Below are 17,934 nucleotides of genomic sequence, written 5' to 3'. Positions count from 1 at the left end.
GATGAAAGGTTCAAGCCCCCTTCTGACAGAACCTGGGACTACTGTCCTGCACACAATAGTGTTTATGAAATACAAAAATGGGGAGGAGAATGGGCATTTATGTTGAGGTTTCTTATATGGTCACAGTGCAAGACAAAGCCTTCTTCCCATTCACCTAATGACCTTTGGAATTAATTTATGGTTTTGGCATCTCTTACTCCTTTAAAGAGTATTAATGGATACTTTGAGTGTTTGTCAATTTTATAGTACGATTCCATCAAAGAAACGAGAAACAACATTCAGTGCCAACAAAAGCAGGATGTTTAAGCATCTTAATTTTTTCACATTCACAGCTGCTGCTGCATGCAGGAGATTTTTTAGATATTACTTTGAGAATGGAGGGGGTGGAGTAGACAGAATCTTAATCATCTACCCCATCACCAGTCTTCCATAATTCCTCCTCAGTTAATATGTTACTTTTAAATACACTTTAGAGCAGTTTATCAGAATATGAAACTGAAAATGCTGCTCTCATAAATATTTATGTTAAAGCAAGGTTTTCTAACTCAAATTACTTTGGTTTTAACACAACTTGTTTTTCAGGATGTCTTTTCCAAGAGGGAGCCAAGTGAGGCTGGTTGGCATTTTGTAGCTCTGCAGTTGCCTATATTACAATATCAAAGGAAGAAGAAGTATGAAAAAAAAGTATTTTTCTAGATTATCAAATAAAATTTGACATTTTCTCCTAAAGGTTTCTTGAAAGGAGTAACAGTTCTGAAAGAAGCAAAGAAAAAGAAACTCAGAAGAAATATTTGGTGCCCAAACAAGTAGCACTACATTGATTCATTACAATCACCTAGAGTAACAGAAAAGTGAACAATTACGAAGTAATTCATGCTACCATAGATGATCCGATAAAAGTACTGATTAAGACACTAAGCACAATAAATTGATGCAGATCCAATACATTCTCCAGTTTAAAAAAACCATACCTTTATCTCCTTAAGCTCTCTCAGAGATCTGCACAACCCATCAACAGAATTCATGATTTCTTCATACTTTAATACAGTTTTTTCTACATACTTCTTTCCTTCTTCAATACCTACAAAGGCAAAACAGCATGAAAGTAGGACAGAATGCCTCAAACAGACATGCAACAATCCATGTAATTTGTTACCTCGAGGTACTACAATATACACATTTTTCTGTGTTTTGTTTTGCTGGAGGAATTCTGTCATTCATAGTAATGTGCTTTCCCAGCTTGTACTGGCTTAGTTGAGATGAATCCTCCTAGTTTCTGCAGGCCTTCTCCCTGGTTAGTAATATTGCTTTAAAAGATGCTGACCTCATAAAGTGTCCCCTAAACTCATTGCTATATTATACAACTAGGAGGCACTTAGATCCCTGCTATAAGAAATACAAAATAAAGGCAGGATGGAGAAGCTTTTTCCCCATGTAATGACTCAAAGGACACCAAGCAACTTCTTTCTCCTACTCTTCCTAATCAGCTATTGTCAAAAATCTGTTATCTCCTTTTCTGCAGATAGGAATGTTTAAAATATTGAGAAGGCTTAAAAAAAAAAAAAGGAGAGAGAAGAAAAAAAGAAATTATCTGTGCTCTCTAAAAATTCTTTCCACTAAATTAAGAGGAATTTAAAAGCCTAGTTTGACTGCTGAAATGTTTTTAGCTTTACTACTTGAATTGATAGGCTACACAAAATCCCTGTGTGTTTGGATTGTCACCTTATCTTTGGAAAAATTAACTTTAAAAAGTATATAAAAATTACAAGTAGGAAAAAAAAAGGCAAAATACAAAATTTTTTGACTTTCAATTTTTTTGGTCAACAATGTTCCAAATTAATACAATTGCAAATACAGTATCTAAATAGCAGTCTAAATTATTTGCTAATAAAAATTTGACAATCAAATCCTACCAGTTATTTACAGTTATAATGTCAAAAATTAATTCAGCACTGAGGTATATCATTATAATTTCCTCTGGCTTTAAAGACTTGTCTGTTATGACAGAGCTTAAGCCATGAAATCTTAACTCAAAGCTCATGAATATTGCAAGGACATTTTGATTTCAAGGTGAACTCAGGCTGTATGCAGAAAACCAAGTAGATACCAAACTGAAAGAGTACTTTCATATCTTTACTTTTTCTAAATATTTGTTCTGAAATCCTTCACCTTTTCCAATCAATACTTTAAAACATTTATTTTTTAAAAAATTCATTGATTTTCAACTTAAATGGACAAATCTAGGAGTCTGCTTACTTCCATCCCAAGTTACTGCATTTTGTCCCCACAGCACATTACCAGCTATCTCCTCACCATATAACTGTCTAGCAAGGTCCATAATCTGCTGAAGTTTTTCTTCTTGTTGAGGCACTGCAGGTTCAATAAACTTATTGAATTGCTTGTAGAGAGTCTCTATTGCTTCTCTTGTTTTGCATTCTGCAGAGTAGTTGCCAACTCTAATCACTGTTGCGCTCACATCGTCAAACCAAAATTGACACTGAGGGATAAAAAAACTGCATTATAATGAATTACTATCTGCAGTTCGAGCTCTTGAAGAATAGACTGAATTATTCTTAGACTTTTCATAATCAGTGGCATACAGTATGTCTTAAATATTCTGACTTAAATTTAACCTGAACAACATTTGTTCATTACTAATGGTGCTTCAAGCATTAATGGCTGTTAAATTTTCATTAAATACTAGGCCCATGCTCATCTTACAAGCGTGGTGAGGTTATTATTTAATGGTTCTGCAAAAACATGTTTTATTTCTGAGTTCTTTCTTCTTTGTATATCAATTGGCTAATTTCAAAAACTTCATGTTATGGCCTCAGTTGTAGCTGTGTAAGGGTAGAAGGGTTCTTTAACATTCAAGCAGAGAGGGTTTTTGGTCTCAGAAATCACTCAAGTCACTAGGAATCTTTCTACTGACAAGAATGGGCTTTAGAACATACCCATAATAAACATCTTTGGTTAACAATACTCAAAACAGGACACAATCTGGTGTTCACTCAGAACCATCAGTACTGCATCATCACAGGAAGTGGCAAAAAAATCACCATTTCTGGCTACTGTAGAAATCAGCATTTAATACTGTGCCTATTTGCTACAAGAAAAGTTTTGAGTGAAAGGTGATACTTTACACTCAGTTAAAAAAAAAAGGCAGTCTTAAATTCTAGCTTTAGGAAATTATTTCTGTTAAATAAGTGGGGAATTTGAAAATGTAAATATTCAACAAATAGTAACAAATTTATTTGCTAATGGTATGTGTAAGAACACACTGATGAGGTCATTGGACACTGAAAACATCTCAAACAAAACTTTCGTATTGTGATTCATTATTAAGGGAATTTGTCGTGCACTTAGACCCCTTTAGAGATAAGAACAATGTTATTTCTAAAAGTAAACAGTGATGAGTTTGCTCCTTGGCAAGAGCACCAATACAATAGAGCAAGAGGGAAAATACTGTTATAATACTGTCACAAACATTTTTCCTTTAAAAAGACAATACATGAGACAGTTCTCAGACACATTAAAATAAAGTTACGGAAATGTCCAATAAAAAAGACTGAAGTTCAGGAAAAAAAAAATAGATATATTTCAAAATCTAGTTTGCTAAAAAATTTAGTTTACCAAAAAAATATTCTTTTATTAAGGAACTGAGTATTTTACATTTCAGTTCCATCATTACATAAACCATAGTGGGTACTGTGATAAACCTGCCTCTCATAATTTGAAGGCTACCAAAGAGGTCTTTGTGGCACTTTCTGTATTGCCTCAGAGCTTACTTAGGGAAACTGAGCTCCTAAGTATGATCATAGACATGTTGAATGACTGTGAAAGTCATCTGCTCATATGGAGTTGGAGGCCCCAGCTGCACCAATGTGGTCACACTGCACATTTATTTCCCCCTTTCACAGCAAACTTACAAAGAAACAAAAAAAAAAAAATCACCGATTGATTACTTTTGGAAAGTACAGATTAACCTTGAGCCAGTTAAAGCACTTTTATCTGTCTCTGTCCTGGATCATTATTACAGCCACGGTGGGGATGTCAGGATTACTAGTACCTCTTTCATCATCTGCTGCAGATGCTCCATGAGGTCCAGATTTTGCTTGTAATCTTCCACAACCGTGTTAAAATCATTCAGCTGTTTCTGTAAGTCACTGATTGAGCCCAAGAGAACTTGAACTTTAGCCTTAGGTTCATTTGCAAAAGGGTCAATGACTTTCTTCTCTAAATTATCCATCTTCTTTTTAAGAATCTGTTTAAAAGGCAGACAACAATGTTAAAAACTGCAACAAAATGTTTCTATTTTTAGAAATTTAATATAAAAAAGCAGGGGAAAACCATACAAACATATTTCCTGTCCTATGTTTTAAAAACTACAAGCTGCTCTTTCAAAAATCAAAGGAAACTAGAGGGCCTCTGCAAAGCTGATTAAAATGGATATAAAATATATTTATTAAAGGTATAATTGAGCTAACTTTTTCAGCTTAAAAATCAACAAATATCTGTAGTAATAAAACATGGTCATGCATGACTTGCAACTAAAAAGGCCATTGAAGGAAAAGTTTCTGGTGAATGCAAAAAATGGGTGAGGCTGACAGGGTTCCAAGGTGCAAATGGACATGATCAACTCCAGGCAATGAATATAACCAAAAGGTCTGAGGAAAAAAGTTCATCTTTTTACATGATGAAATCAGAAAGACAAGAGAGTAGCTTGATGCAAGACATGATCATTTTGGGTTTCTTTAAGGAGAAGAAAGACTAGGTTACACAATAGAGGCAGAAGGATAAAAGATTAAACAGAAAAATAATGGTGGATTAAAGGAGTGAAGTCAGGAATTGAGTTAACATAATTTCGCTGAAGTAAGTGGCAGAATAGCAGTACAGAACAATGAAAAATGTCTCAGCCAATACAGACAGGGAGGATATAATGAGAAAAGTAAGAGGGAAGTGCACAACACATTTTGTGATGCACCAATCTCCTATGATGTGTTTGGCATCAGCCAAGAAATTAAACTGGTGAAGCCTTTACTAAGCCTGGATTTTCTGTTACCTGTAGCTTCTCTGCATATGTATCAACTTGCTGAATCTGTACTTTAAGTACTTTCATATTTCGAGCTTTTTCAGTTTTCTTCGTATAGTTAAACTTCAAATTGTTGAATTTCTTTTTGAGATCCTTGAATGATTCTCTGAGCTGCAACAGTGTAAACATATTTGTTAGTAAAAAAAAAAAAAAGTCACCACACATCAATTTAGTTTTTTTCAAGAGCTGTTTAATGGACAATTTAAACATTGAAAATTTAATGCAGAAGTCAGTAATACTATGCCATCTCAAAGCAACCCTAAGTTGTCAGAATTTCTTTACAGTAATGGAAACTCATAGTCTTGCTAAATCACTGCTTTTGCATTCTGAATGAAAAGTGTTTACAGAATAACTGAGGCAAAAAGTATTGGAACAAGGGATGAGATTATTACTCAGACAATCTATGAAAAAGTCCTGTCCAGGAACTTCCACTGCTTTTAACTAGAGTTTGATGCCCTTCACATACTTTAGTCCATTTAGTAGAAATAGTAGCCGTGTAAAAGTCCCATTCCTCAGCCCTTTTTCAAAAGTCCTGCTTCTGAAAAGAAGTAATACATGAGCTTCATTTTACACAAATCCAAACATCCTAGCACAAATACTCACAGAGAGGAGGACAGCTCTTTGCAGGATCAAGATGCAGGCTGTATGACCACCTGACTTTCAAACTGTGCCCTGAGTGTGGCAGCAGGGAGATCCTTCCTAACAGATACAGAGCCTTGCCTAGCTACTGCTAGATGTACTGTGTGAGAATACTTCTGCCAGTCAGCACTGACTTGGTGCAACAAGCCCAACATCAGGGAAAATTATTCTTACAATAATATAAATTAAATGAACTGGTAGGTCCAATTTTGATGTGTCCATGCCTTTCAAGACATTGCAGATGATCTCATACCAGCTACCTACTATTAAATCTAGTTATATTAAATTTATTCTAAAACTCTTTTTTCAGTTAGATGGAATATAGCTACACTTTCTTTAATCTACAGAAAATATTATGAAGTGCCAGAATGATAGGAACTACACTGATAAGCTCTAGAAAGCTGCAATGTCATTTACACACATACAGATCAGACACATTACCAATTTACCAGAAAGAGCTTAATACATATCAAAAAGAAGAGCTATGATGAACAGAATTTTAAACCCAGTGTTTATTTACCATGGGAACTAATTATAATATAGGGTTGCTATAGCCTTTATTTTTTGTTTTCAAGTGACAATTATGTTTCCTTTAATATTGTCTTACAAGTGGGCCTTTAATAAACCATACGTCATTTTTTTCATAATCAATTTTATATAAATAAGCATATCAAAACTGTTTAGACAAACCATTGTTAAAGGCCTATGAAATTTATTAAGCATAGTTTTCCTAATATTTTTTCTCTGAAAGCTATGCTACTTCCAGTTGTATTTGCAACTTGAAAAACTCCTTTCAGATATTACTGTTGCTTTTAAATGTCTTTAAGCAAGAGATACAAGAATCAGACAAGTATAAAACCTGCTTAAAATCAGTACTATTTTAATTACCTTGCAATTCCATGATCACATTTTCAAATTATTTGTAATTAATTTGTAAAATTTGAAATAAAAGAATATAAAAATGACCAACATATTGATTTTAACAATTTCAGATTCTTTAGGTAGTTAATATTCTGCTTTGAGGATAATGTATAATACTAATAATTAAGAAATTATGTAAAATTACATTTATTTAAAGCCACTGATATGAAGAAATGCAGAAATTCTAATGCTTTAGGATCTGTTACTCCAGACACAAAAATGAAAAGAACTTACTTAAGTAGTGTTAACAAGTTCAGATCATATTTACAACTGGATATCTAAATATGTATTTGAGGCTTTTTTAATATTAAAAAATCCTGCAGACTACACCCTGCACCCCCTCCTCCTTCATGCCAAAGAATCCAGGGAGTAACGAAGGCTTATTTGGCAGCCACTGTTATTGGAACAGCTAACAATCAATCATTATTATTATTATTATATACTAATGTTAATCCATCAAGGGATATATTTTTCATTTTCATTTCATCTAGTGGGTTGTTGCCACATTATTTCAGCAGTGAATAAACAGATGGTGCTCTCTCAGTGTAATGGAAATGAAGGGAACTCTATCACTGGCCCTGTGATCTCCAATTAGTTTAAGCTCTTTATCCTGCCTAAGTACACAGAATAATAAAGTCTATCTAAAAGCCCTCTGTCAATATAATCACTTCTGCAGAACAATATTTTTTTATTCAGAAAACAAGAGTCTTACTTGCTGCTTCAACTTTGTGGGAAAGAAAAGATGAACAAGAGTTTATTTCACTGGCTTGTGCACACACAGATAATTTATAAGGCCAGAGGCTCTCCTCGTAGCAGTATGTGAAATTAGATCTCCTTGTTTCAGATATGATAGCTTGTGTGTTAAAGGTCTGCAGCTGCTGTCACTCTTCTCTTTTAGCCTCAGTGGAAAAACCAGATTCAGCTCTGACTTGTGCACCAGACTGCATTTGCACAGCTCCTGTTATCATCAGCAACTGTAGCAAGGGCAGTGTGGGGTTCCAATTTTTAGAAATCTAAACTTTTCTCAGTTTTGCAAGATTAAATAAGAAATACTGAAGGGACTATGCATCCAAATATGCTTCAGTGACTTCAGCCCACTGCTTTAATGGAACTTTGTACCTTGTCTATTGTGTCAGAGTCTTTAGTCAAGCAGCTGTTCCTAACTATAGTTGCCCTGTCATGGGTGGAGAATGATAGTGGAGGAGAGGGGTTTAAGTACCAATTGCTTCAATTTATCACAGGACCACAAAATAAATGGAAAAATCAAGTTATAAAATGCTTTAAACATTTTTTTGTTAACAGTGCCATTCCAGTAAATGCTTTGATTGCTGTGTGCACCACTCTAGAAGAAACTTCAATGCTGTTGATCCCTCCCCTTTCCCTTTCTAATCATATACAAAAGTTTTCATAATATCAATAATCAGAAGATCCCTAAAAGCAGGTTGCTGAAAACAGATTTTCAGTCACAAAGATTAAGAGACAGGAAAACAAAAAGTAGGAAAAAAATCTGTTCAAGTCATTAATGACTACTTGATTCTTGGGGCAGCAATCAGAATAAATTACAAGGTGAGAAATGTGGCTACATATCAGTTCTTACTGACCTGTGAATAAAGATAGCTCATTACCATTTATGGTTAAACCCCATATTTCCAGTCATATCTTTCCATAAGCATATAAATAATGACACGGTGAAAAAGAAATGAGGTGACTGGGAAGAGCTGTGAACCTACTTCAGGATCTGTTGACAAGTTTTACATGGACACGCATAAATGACATTTTTAAAGTGATCACCTAAAGGCAAGGCTTTTTCATTGCAAAAGCTATCATGGGTGATTAATGTTGTCACAGAATCCCCTGAACAGATCCAGAGCATCATTCCTACATCCAGTGTATCAGTGTACCCGAGGCTGAGCTCACAAATGACTGCAGTGCAACACTGTGGAGGTGCAGCTCTTCAGAGGCTGCTGCCCAAACTACCTCGTGAAAAAAGAAGCCCCAGCTGGCAAAGACAGATCCCAAAGATGAGCTTTCCTCATACTTCTCAAAGATGTTGAGGATATATACACTTATTTTTGCCTTTTCAAATTCTCTTTAAATTAGAGAAGGCACAGAAAAGTCATGCATTTTACTCTTGTCTCCTCCAAAGCTGTTTAAAACTCATGCTATGTATTCTTGTCTATAAATTTCTGTATTTGTTTCCTTGTTTGTTATAGAAGCACCAATACCTTACAAACACAGGGAACTTGCTATGTCCTCTAAGGATCTCTTCAAACACCACTAAGTCCTAAGCCCTAATTCACATGCTGTATTTACACACTTAAATTAATCACATCAAACATAAGTAATGTAAGTATTTACAGCAGAATCCCAAATACTTTCAATCAGCTTTAAAGTTTGCTCTGTAAACTGGTAAATCACAACTGAATTATCTGGTTGGCTGTTTACTATGTGACAGCCATGAACAGCTGCTGCTTGCTGCTGGCACATGAAATATTTATTTGCTTAGACACAGTAGATAGTAAATAAATTGTTAGTTTAAACAAGTCTGGCAATATTCATACTAGCAATATTCAATTCCTGATGAAAAAATTGACAAAATTTAATATAGTGAAGGTAATACTCATAAATAATAGTCTCAAAGTAGTCTGGTGTCTGATTTCTTGATCCCTAAACAGAATTAGAAATATTTAATGGAAAGAAAAAGAAAAAAAGAAAATGGCAGTATATTAATGCATATACAGGCACCTTAGCCAAATATTTGTTTTGGAAACACCTTCATCTTCTATGCTAACCTATAATACAAAAAGAACCTAAAGAAAAAGACACCCACATGCCAAATTAGTATATTTCAGCTAGTTTATGTACAAGATATCATTAGATTTGGGGATTTTAACTTAACCAATAAGACTATATAACTTTTAATGTCCTGTATTTTTATTACATATGCTTCATGCTACAGGAAACATTAATGTGAAAATCCTGCCAGCTCACAATCCACCTTCTGTACTTCACAAATGCAGAGGAGGAAAATCTACAGAACATCAAGTATAGAGCCCATCAGCCTCTTATTTTAATGTATCAGTCCGGGAAAGTTAGGTCTTTGAAATGCTTTTTCCTAAATTAATTTTTTTAGAGACATCTAATGAATGTAGCTGTCCAATTTGTAAATTCATTTGTATTTGGCCTACCAAGATGTTATGTTGATAGTCATATTACCTGAGTAATTATTCCTAACCTAAGTTCCATAATGCTAATTCTAATATCTTGTGCCAATGAACATTTCCTTTCCTCCTAGCAGTTTTTGAAGCATATATTTTGTTTCTGAAAAAATGTTAGTAGTAGATTATTCTGAACTTTTCACTGAAATGCTGAAAGTTCTTTCCAATGTCCTGACAATCGCAATACAAGTACAAATTCTACATTTGTTTAAACTCTTGCTTCATAAGAAAAAAATTAAAGCCTCGTGTTTCAGATGAATCTGATTGAGCTGAAAGCCAAAGAAAATATAGCTGCTCTATTTCCAGTCCTCTTGGTACAGTGAAAGCATTTTATTGCCAGCCCAACAGCTTGGTAGAATCCTGAACAGCAGAGGCATGAACCACAGATTACTGTTGCGTAGATCCAAAGTTGCTGCTAAAATGAAAGTCTGTTTTTCTGTGTACATATGAAGCATTTAGGGGAATGGTAAACAGTAATGTATATTATGGAACACAACAGCTCTTTTAACAGCCATTCAATGAGTTGGGATTCATGTCATTTACCTCATTTATATCCTCTTGAGTGGTGCAGTGTTGGAAATACTGTGACAGCTCTTCCTCATACTTTTCAGCTCTGGAGCTCCAGTTTATGCTATCACACTCAAATCTAGCAAGTTCTTGCTTCAGATTCTTTACAGAAACATTCAAGCAATTCTAATGAGGAAAGAGACAAAGAAATTTATCAGTCTCAGGAAATGTATTGATTTAACCAATCCAAAATGAAAATCTCTGAGGCAGAACATGCACTGCCAGCCACAATGGGCTAGAGTAAACTATTAAACCTCCACTGGAAGGAGAGCAAGGACACAGCAGTTTCAGTCACTCATAGTCTGGGGAGTAGTTTTGGGTCAAAGCCACAATCTAAACGTGGTGTCTTCTCTGAGCAAAGAGGGAGTGACCCCCTCCAGTCCTTTGCCACCGGGAGAATAGCTCCTTTCTGCCATCCATCAATTTATGGTGTCTGAAGAGCAGACTGCCAATATGAATGATCTAACCAAATCATAAGGAAAGCCTTGCTTTCTCAGTAAGTGAATGAATACAGGGCAATGAAAATTCTTCCCTGAATAAATAATTCCTCTCTAAAATGATATTCATCCTGTCATGCAAATTGGTCTTGAATCCACTGATAAGGTAACATGGTTATTACATTTCCTCTTTTGTTCTTATGTTATCTTTCTTTATAGAAGAATAAATCTGCAAAGCAACCTTTATAAAATAGCAGGATTGCAATATAAAGAAATTGCCATCAGGGCCTTGAACTTCACAAAACATACTAAAGTAAATTATGGCTTCTGGTTTTTGTCCAAGCAATGATATTTTAAGATTAATTTTCTTAAGGTTCTATTTTTCTCAGAGTAGTAATACATATTTGCACATCTAAAATTCAGCCAGATAAGGCCAATAATCTTTCATATTTATCCTTGATTTCATAAATCTTTCTACTTATACTCACAGGTTGCTGCACTGCAGACAAGATATCCACTCCCTGGGTAATAAGTAGAGTATATAGCTGTCTAATATGTGCATGTTTCTCCTGAGAATTCACAAGGTAGGCTTTAGCCTGGTGCACATTTTCAGGGTCCCCATATATTTCAGGAATATCCAGTTCTCCTAATCTTGATAGACATTCCAGCTGAAATATACAAAAACCAAAAATCAATGTCTGTTTAAAATAACTTAATTTTTTTCCTTACCCTTGAGTTTAAGTAATTAAAATTGGTTTCAGATCTGAGTTTTAAATTCAAACAATTCATGCAGTTTTAGATCCAACATTTTACTTCTGATTACCAGGCTGATTAATTTTATTTCTCTGGTGAAAGGAAAAGAAAAGCATCAGAAACCAAAATGAGTTTAAATTCAGTGGGAAGAATGTATGTTTCAAAATGTTATACTCACTTCTTTTTTAATGTGATGGAATCTGACTGTCTTGCTGAAAATCTCATCATATTCTATCATTGCATCCTTTACAGTTTGATGGAAATGAATAAGCTCACTTATTCTCTCAGAATTCTCTTTCACAGGAAATCCTTTCTGGCTTGGTAATTCCAACAATTTGATCAGGTACTCAAGCTCAGCATTCAGTTGCTAACAAAAGTCAGAGAAGTTACTCAATTTGCACAAAAATTGCAATTTTTCCTTTACATTTGATGAAATAACCACCTAACAATGGTAAATTACCTTGGAGAGAAGTCAATCCCTGCACTTTAAAACACCACATTCAGTACTTTTTGGTAGGCACGAATCTCAGCTATCACCCAGCATTGCATGAAAACAAGTCAAACATAATTAAAGGGCAATGGCAGAGTGAATTGCTCAAACTCAGAGACAGTATTCACAGGAGGTAGAAAGGCCACTATGATGTACCTCAGCCTCTGACCTGCTCTAAATTCAAAAGCATGGAGCTGATGCTCTCCTTGTGCTTCCACTAGCCCAGTGCTTGTGTGTCCCTTGGATACACAGCTAACACAGCACAGGACATTCTCTGGACATTGAATGCAAAATCTCTTTGCCCCTACCTTATAAACACACACAAACACTTCCTCCTGGAAAACTGTTGTAAAACACAAAACACTTCAAACCCAGATGGACTGTCTGGTGTCACTGAGGATGTGGATCTTCACGGGACCAAAAAGAGATTTTGGTGTACCCTTCACTCCACTAGCTCGGTTTCTCACCTCATAGTGTGGCTTCATTTGATTCAGCTTTTTCTGTAGTTCCAAAACAATTAAAAGGTCACTTCCAAGATCAACTGGTACTGCAAGCTGGAGGGCCTCTTGAAGAATTTCTAATCCACGGGTAGTCTAAAAGAGAATCAAAAAGTTCAGCATTTCTAACTGCAATAAATTTTAAAAACCCCAAATTTAAAGTCAAAGCTAAATTTGTAACAAAACCTTCCTCAAACCAGGCACCCAAATGCTGTCAGCAAAGCTTCTCTGTCAGAAACCTTCTGAGTGACAAGGGTGATAAAAAAAGCAACTCAGACGCCAGGACTGCAGGACCACAGCCACAGATTTCTGAGATAAGAGATGTGCTGTTCTGTTCAGATGGTTCTGCCACTAGCCCAAATAGTGTTTCTTTTAAAGAACACTGCACACTCTCCCTGTGCCAAAAAGGTTTTAATCCTCTTTCTGCATGAACCTGGTTGGACTTCGGTTTAGTTACAGTTAAGACACAGTTTGGTTTAGCAACTGTTCAGTCTCAAAAAAAATGGCGTTTTTAAAAAGAATTTAAAAACATCACTGCTGGTAAAGAACTGATTAAACTTCATTAAAACTTAGTATTTGAAGTGGAGACTTGGACTTGTATGCATTTGAGTAAGGGAAAAAAAGATCAAAAACATTTCATGATTGCTGATGACCGACTGAATAACAGAGAACAGACAATGAACAAGAATCAGATCTTACTGATCATCACTCTTTATTAAATAATACCTATAACAGTTGATGAGAGAGCCACAGACAAGCTAATAACAATCTAGAAATATTTGCCACAGTTGCTTTCTTCTTTAGCTATTTTACTTACGATTTTCAATTGTTCTTTAAATATCTGGCACTGTTGCTTGATGGGTTTTACTTGAGTAATTTTAAAATTCCAGATTGCCCAAAGATCAGTCAGCTCTTTCCTTTCTTTGTTCAGGTTAATAATGATATCTTCTGTTACTTTTATTGATTTTTCTACTTCTAATATTAACCTCTCATTTACCTGGCAAATAAGCAGACACAATTTTTTCCCAACATATTTTTATAACATACAATTTAAACCTCATAATTTTAAACAAAGCTTAATAAAACCTCAATTATTCTAGTGTAACTTTTTTCTAATATGCTTTTAAATACACTTTTCCCTTAATATTGTCTAGAAATAGGCACAGATTAACAGAATTTTTAAACTGAGGACTTATATAAAGCTGGAGTTTAAAGCATAGAACAGGTCAGTAATGACTGAATTTTTGTCATCTGATGTCTGTTTCACACTCAGACAGAATAAGAGTTTCTGACTAAACAGAACTACCCAAAATGACCTTTTGGAGAATAAATAGCAAGGGGAAAACAAAGTAGATGAAGAAAAGACCACCCCTTTGCATTGGTAAACAAAGTAGTACTGAAGCACAGGAGGGCTAAAGTGTTTAGTGTTTAAAGATTTGGTATTTTTTCCTCTTTTCAATAGAACCTCTATGACAAATATCAGAAAACTGTGTCATGCTGTTTTCCCATTTAATATTTTTTTCTAAGAGAAGTTGTTTTTGTAAATTACTAGTATGATCCACATCTTCCAGATATTTAAAAGCTAACTCTGGGAATATCATGGGAACAGAGTAGTAGAAAATATGGTGACAACACATATCCAGGAATTTATGGAGGTAATGTCTGAAGATGTGTCAAGGTTTTAAGTGACTGCCATTACTCTGACTGTCTTACCTTTGCTTGGCAGCATCCAGCAGGGACACACCCTGCAGCCACACTAACAGCCAGAGCACCTTCCCTGCCTCAGCTGGTTTTTCCAATTCACCTTGCATCCTGCTGTAGTTTACTAACACCACCTCCCCCTTCCCAGATTAATGTCTAACTGCTCCCTAGTGTGTCCTATAAAAGCAGAAAGAACAGCTGGGTATTCAGGCTGTACTCATTAATTTGGATTTCTTGAAGATGTGTAGCTTAGGGAACGATTGCACATCTCAAATGATCATCTCATGAAGTGCTGTTGGGAAATTAAACAGGGATGCCTAGGCAGTGTAGCTGTTGGACAGAATGTGAAGACATTGGGAAAGATTGTCTGCAAGGAAGTAGCTCCAACATCCATTTCTTTAGAAGAATCCATACACTCAGTCAATAAAGACTCCCTGCCTCTTAGTGGAAGTAAAATAAACTTAATATTGTGCATGAGTATATGCTGCTTTCCAACATGAAAAAAACAGATAAGAGCATGTATTACATTTTTTATGCATGGACTGGGTCAATAAGGGCTCTGTCAGTGCTAACCACAAAAATTTTTATTTTACCACAAGCACCCAAATGCTTTCTTCTTCTGAAAGTATATATCAGCATTAGTCCCTCTAAAACTAGGTACACAATCCATCAGGCATAGGAATAGGATTGGACCTCATCACACGCAAGTATAAAATATTCAAAATGGTTTATCAGATCATACTCACCACATTTACTAAATTAAGAAAACAGCAACCCATATTTTCGGTGGAAAAAGTCTTCTTTATAGTATTTTGCCACTGAGTATTAGCTGACTCTATTGCAATTTTATTTTCAGTCTCTCTGTTTGTTGGTAGGGGTTTTGAATTATAGAATTCCTTCAGATTTTTAATATCATCATTCACCTATAAAAAGACATTAAATAAATATCAAAAAACAAGCCAAAACTTGAGGTGCTATAATCAGAAGCTATAGAGATATTATAAATTTGAATAGCCCCCTCTGAATCTCCTCTTAATTTTTAGATCTATGAGTTCCTAAAATATTTACAATCACCAAATAATAAATAGTTTAAAATAACTTGCTAGCCAGTAGATGGCAAGCAGACAGTTGCAGCAATTAGCTCAATTTCTGTCACATATTCTTAGATGGATTTTATGTACCAGTATATCAATGTACTAATTTTCATTGATCTGCTTAATATGAAGTAACCAAAGTTAGCAATAATCAGAAGTAGATGTAATACAATATTTTTTTGTAGTTTATCATGCAATGAATAAACACTATGGCTAATTTTGAATAAACACTATGGCTGACAGATTCCATTCCATCCCCAATTTCTTTCTAAATATTAAAGAACAGCTGCCATATTATAGAATCTTAAAATGGAATCCAAATCAGAATGAAAATTAACTGTCCTAGACACCATTAGCACAGCTACCAAAATTATGCTGATTTTGAATTGATTATTATTTGCGCTAGAGCTGGTTTTTATTTCATTTTTAAATACAATCAAATGAATTAGCATGTCAGTGGAAGTAGTGTAAGACAGCAACAAAGATCCCTATGAACATATCATAGGACATTTTTAAAAGTTAGATGAAGTAAATCAGTAAATTTAACATTTAGAATACCTACATGGAAGCATATAATGAGAGTGCACGTGTGCAGAGGAGAAAAATCTAAATCAATTACAATCCTTCCTACAGTGGAAGCAAATTTTTCAATTGTAAGATTTTTACAGTCTAGTCAGAATAAATAAGTAATTCATACCTCTACAGCTGACTGTAAAAAGGCCACATAAGTTTCTAGAATTTCTAGCTTTGAACTAATATTTTTTTCAATTTTTTTCAGCTCTTTATCCAGAAAGTCAGCTCTGCTAGAAAAAGCTGCCACCTGCTCAGGTTCCAACTCTTCCATGTTTTTGATGATTCCCTCAGCTGCTTTCAGTTCACATGAAGTTTCCTTTGAAGGTAGAAGCATAGAAAAAAATGTATAATAGCTGGAAAGGAGCAGTGAATATTGATATCACATTGTTAATTTTCATTAGAATTACTTTTTTTATGTGTAATTTAATTACTTGTTTGAAAAAGAGCTCACAATGAAGACTAAATCACAGAAATATCCATTTCTTTCCTAAAAATTATAGGTGTAGTTACTGAAATAGCTATTTTTGAAAGCTGGCATATCACAGTCCCCAGAAGGAATAGTTAGAAGAGGTATAGGAATTATAAGAGTTTATATATCTGTCAGGGCAAAGCAGACACTGCAGCAAAGAAAAGTAACACTCTGACATGAAAAAAAAATTGCAGAAAAGACACTTAAAACTATAATAAAGTCTTGAGGAACAAAAAGATGTTCTTGCTCATCTGCTGAGATTTTAATATTTTTACTACGTGCTCTCTAGAATTGTTTTAAAGTGAATTTTGTTTCCACAGGTACTGTACAGATCCATCCCTTGGACCTCATAAGCTGTTGCCTGAAACAAAAAAGAACTCTGCAGGGGCAATGGAATTTTAAGTACTGAAAATACATAGGATACTCCTAAAATACACACTGCCATGTTGCTCAGCTTAGGCTGAAATATGCACTTATGCCAAGGCTGTGGAAGGGATTCAAGTGTCTTTAACCCACTTCCAGATAGTGCAGAGAGTGGGAAAGGCCCTGGATGTGACCTAAAAATAGCCTTACGTGTGACAGAGCTGAGTGCTGCAGGGCTCCCATCAAATGGCTGCACTCCCAACATGACCATTGGATGTCCTTACAGCCCCCTTCACAGCTTCCCTAAATGGGAACTACTTTTTTCTTTTTTGCCAGTTCATCCCTTATATTTGGCACAATAAACCACAAGAAGGTTTTTCTCTGACTCTGGCTGTCTAGACAATTACTAAACCTGGTGCCTCACATAGGAGTAGCAATCCACGTTGAAGAGTCTTCCTATGGAGAGTTGGTACGAGGATCCTGAGGCAGTAACAAATCACACAGTGAGATGGAGACAGTGGAGAAAACCAGTGATTTAATGACTGTAATGTTATCTTTTTGTTCATTCACTACAGTTTTAAAAAAACCATGGACCTATTTTCTTTACAATAAACTCTCAACTGCTTACCTTATTTAGAATTACATACAGCAAGCATTTGTTTCTAAAAGCACTTAACATTATTGAAAGGTTTTTTTACCTTTGTTTGTTTGGCCAGTTCAAGGTGCTTGTTCAAAACTCTTTCTGAGTCACACAAATACGAGCCAATCTCCATTCCAACTGCGAGCATCGGGGCAAGCTTTTTAATTGACTGCGACACCTTTATTTGAAAGTATTATTTACATGGTTAATTTATATAAGTAGACATCATAAACCAGTATAATATTCCTTTTTATAGGAAAAAAATGAGGTAACACTTTTCTGTTGGTGCATAGATTATGTTTCTAGGCACAACATTGTGGTTTAAACCCAAATGACAACTGTACCACACAGCTGCTCACACACACTCCTCAACCCCAAACAATGGGATGGAGAGAAGAAATTAAGAAAAGGTAAAACTTGTGCTTTAATATCATGTATACGCAGAGAAATACGGGAATTACAATATATAAAAAAACTCTA

At 35.0% G+C, this 17,934-nt stretch overlaps 1 protein-coding gene across 5 annotated transcripts in view; it reads right to left on the bottom strand.

Moving 5' to 3' along the window:
• The window catches only part of CCDC141 (coiled-coil domain containing 141), a 55,801-nt gene that overhangs the window by 8,793 nt on the left and 29,074 nt on the right, over positions 1-17,934 (bottom strand). For all 5 annotated transcript variants that reach the window (XM_064434312.1, XM_064434316.1, XM_064434314.1 and 2 more), the window contains 12 exons: positions 17,513-17,632; positions 16,107-16,298; positions 15,062-15,238; positions 13,432-13,611; positions 12,585-12,710; positions 11,806-11,994; positions 11,363-11,542; positions 10,414-10,563; positions 5,063-5,203; positions 4,070-4,264; positions 2,314-2,497; positions 972-1,081 (listed from right to left, as the gene is read on the bottom strand). In XM_064434312.1, the coding sequence (XP_064290382.1) occupies positions 972-1,081; positions 2,314-2,497; positions 4,070-4,264; positions 5,063-5,203; positions 10,414-10,563; positions 11,363-11,542; positions 11,806-11,994; positions 12,585-12,710; positions 13,432-13,611; positions 15,062-15,238; positions 16,107-16,298; positions 17,513-17,632 (1,944 nt within the window). The remainder of the gene's footprint in view (positions 1-971; positions 1,082-2,313; positions 2,498-4,069; positions 4,265-5,062; positions 5,204-10,413; positions 10,564-11,362; positions 11,543-11,805; positions 11,995-12,584; positions 12,711-13,431; positions 13,612-15,061; positions 15,239-16,106; positions 16,299-17,512; positions 17,633-17,934) is intronic.

The sequence above is a fragment of the Passer domesticus genome, chromosome 10 (genome assembly GCF_036417665.1).
Source record: "Passer domesticus isolate bPasDom1 chromosome 10, bPasDom1.hap1, whole genome shotgun sequence".
Classification (NCBI taxonomy): domain Eukaryota; kingdom Metazoa; phylum Chordata; class Aves; order Passeriformes; family Passeridae; genus Passer; species Passer domesticus.
This window is presented reverse-complemented; position numbering and strand designations above follow the sequence as displayed.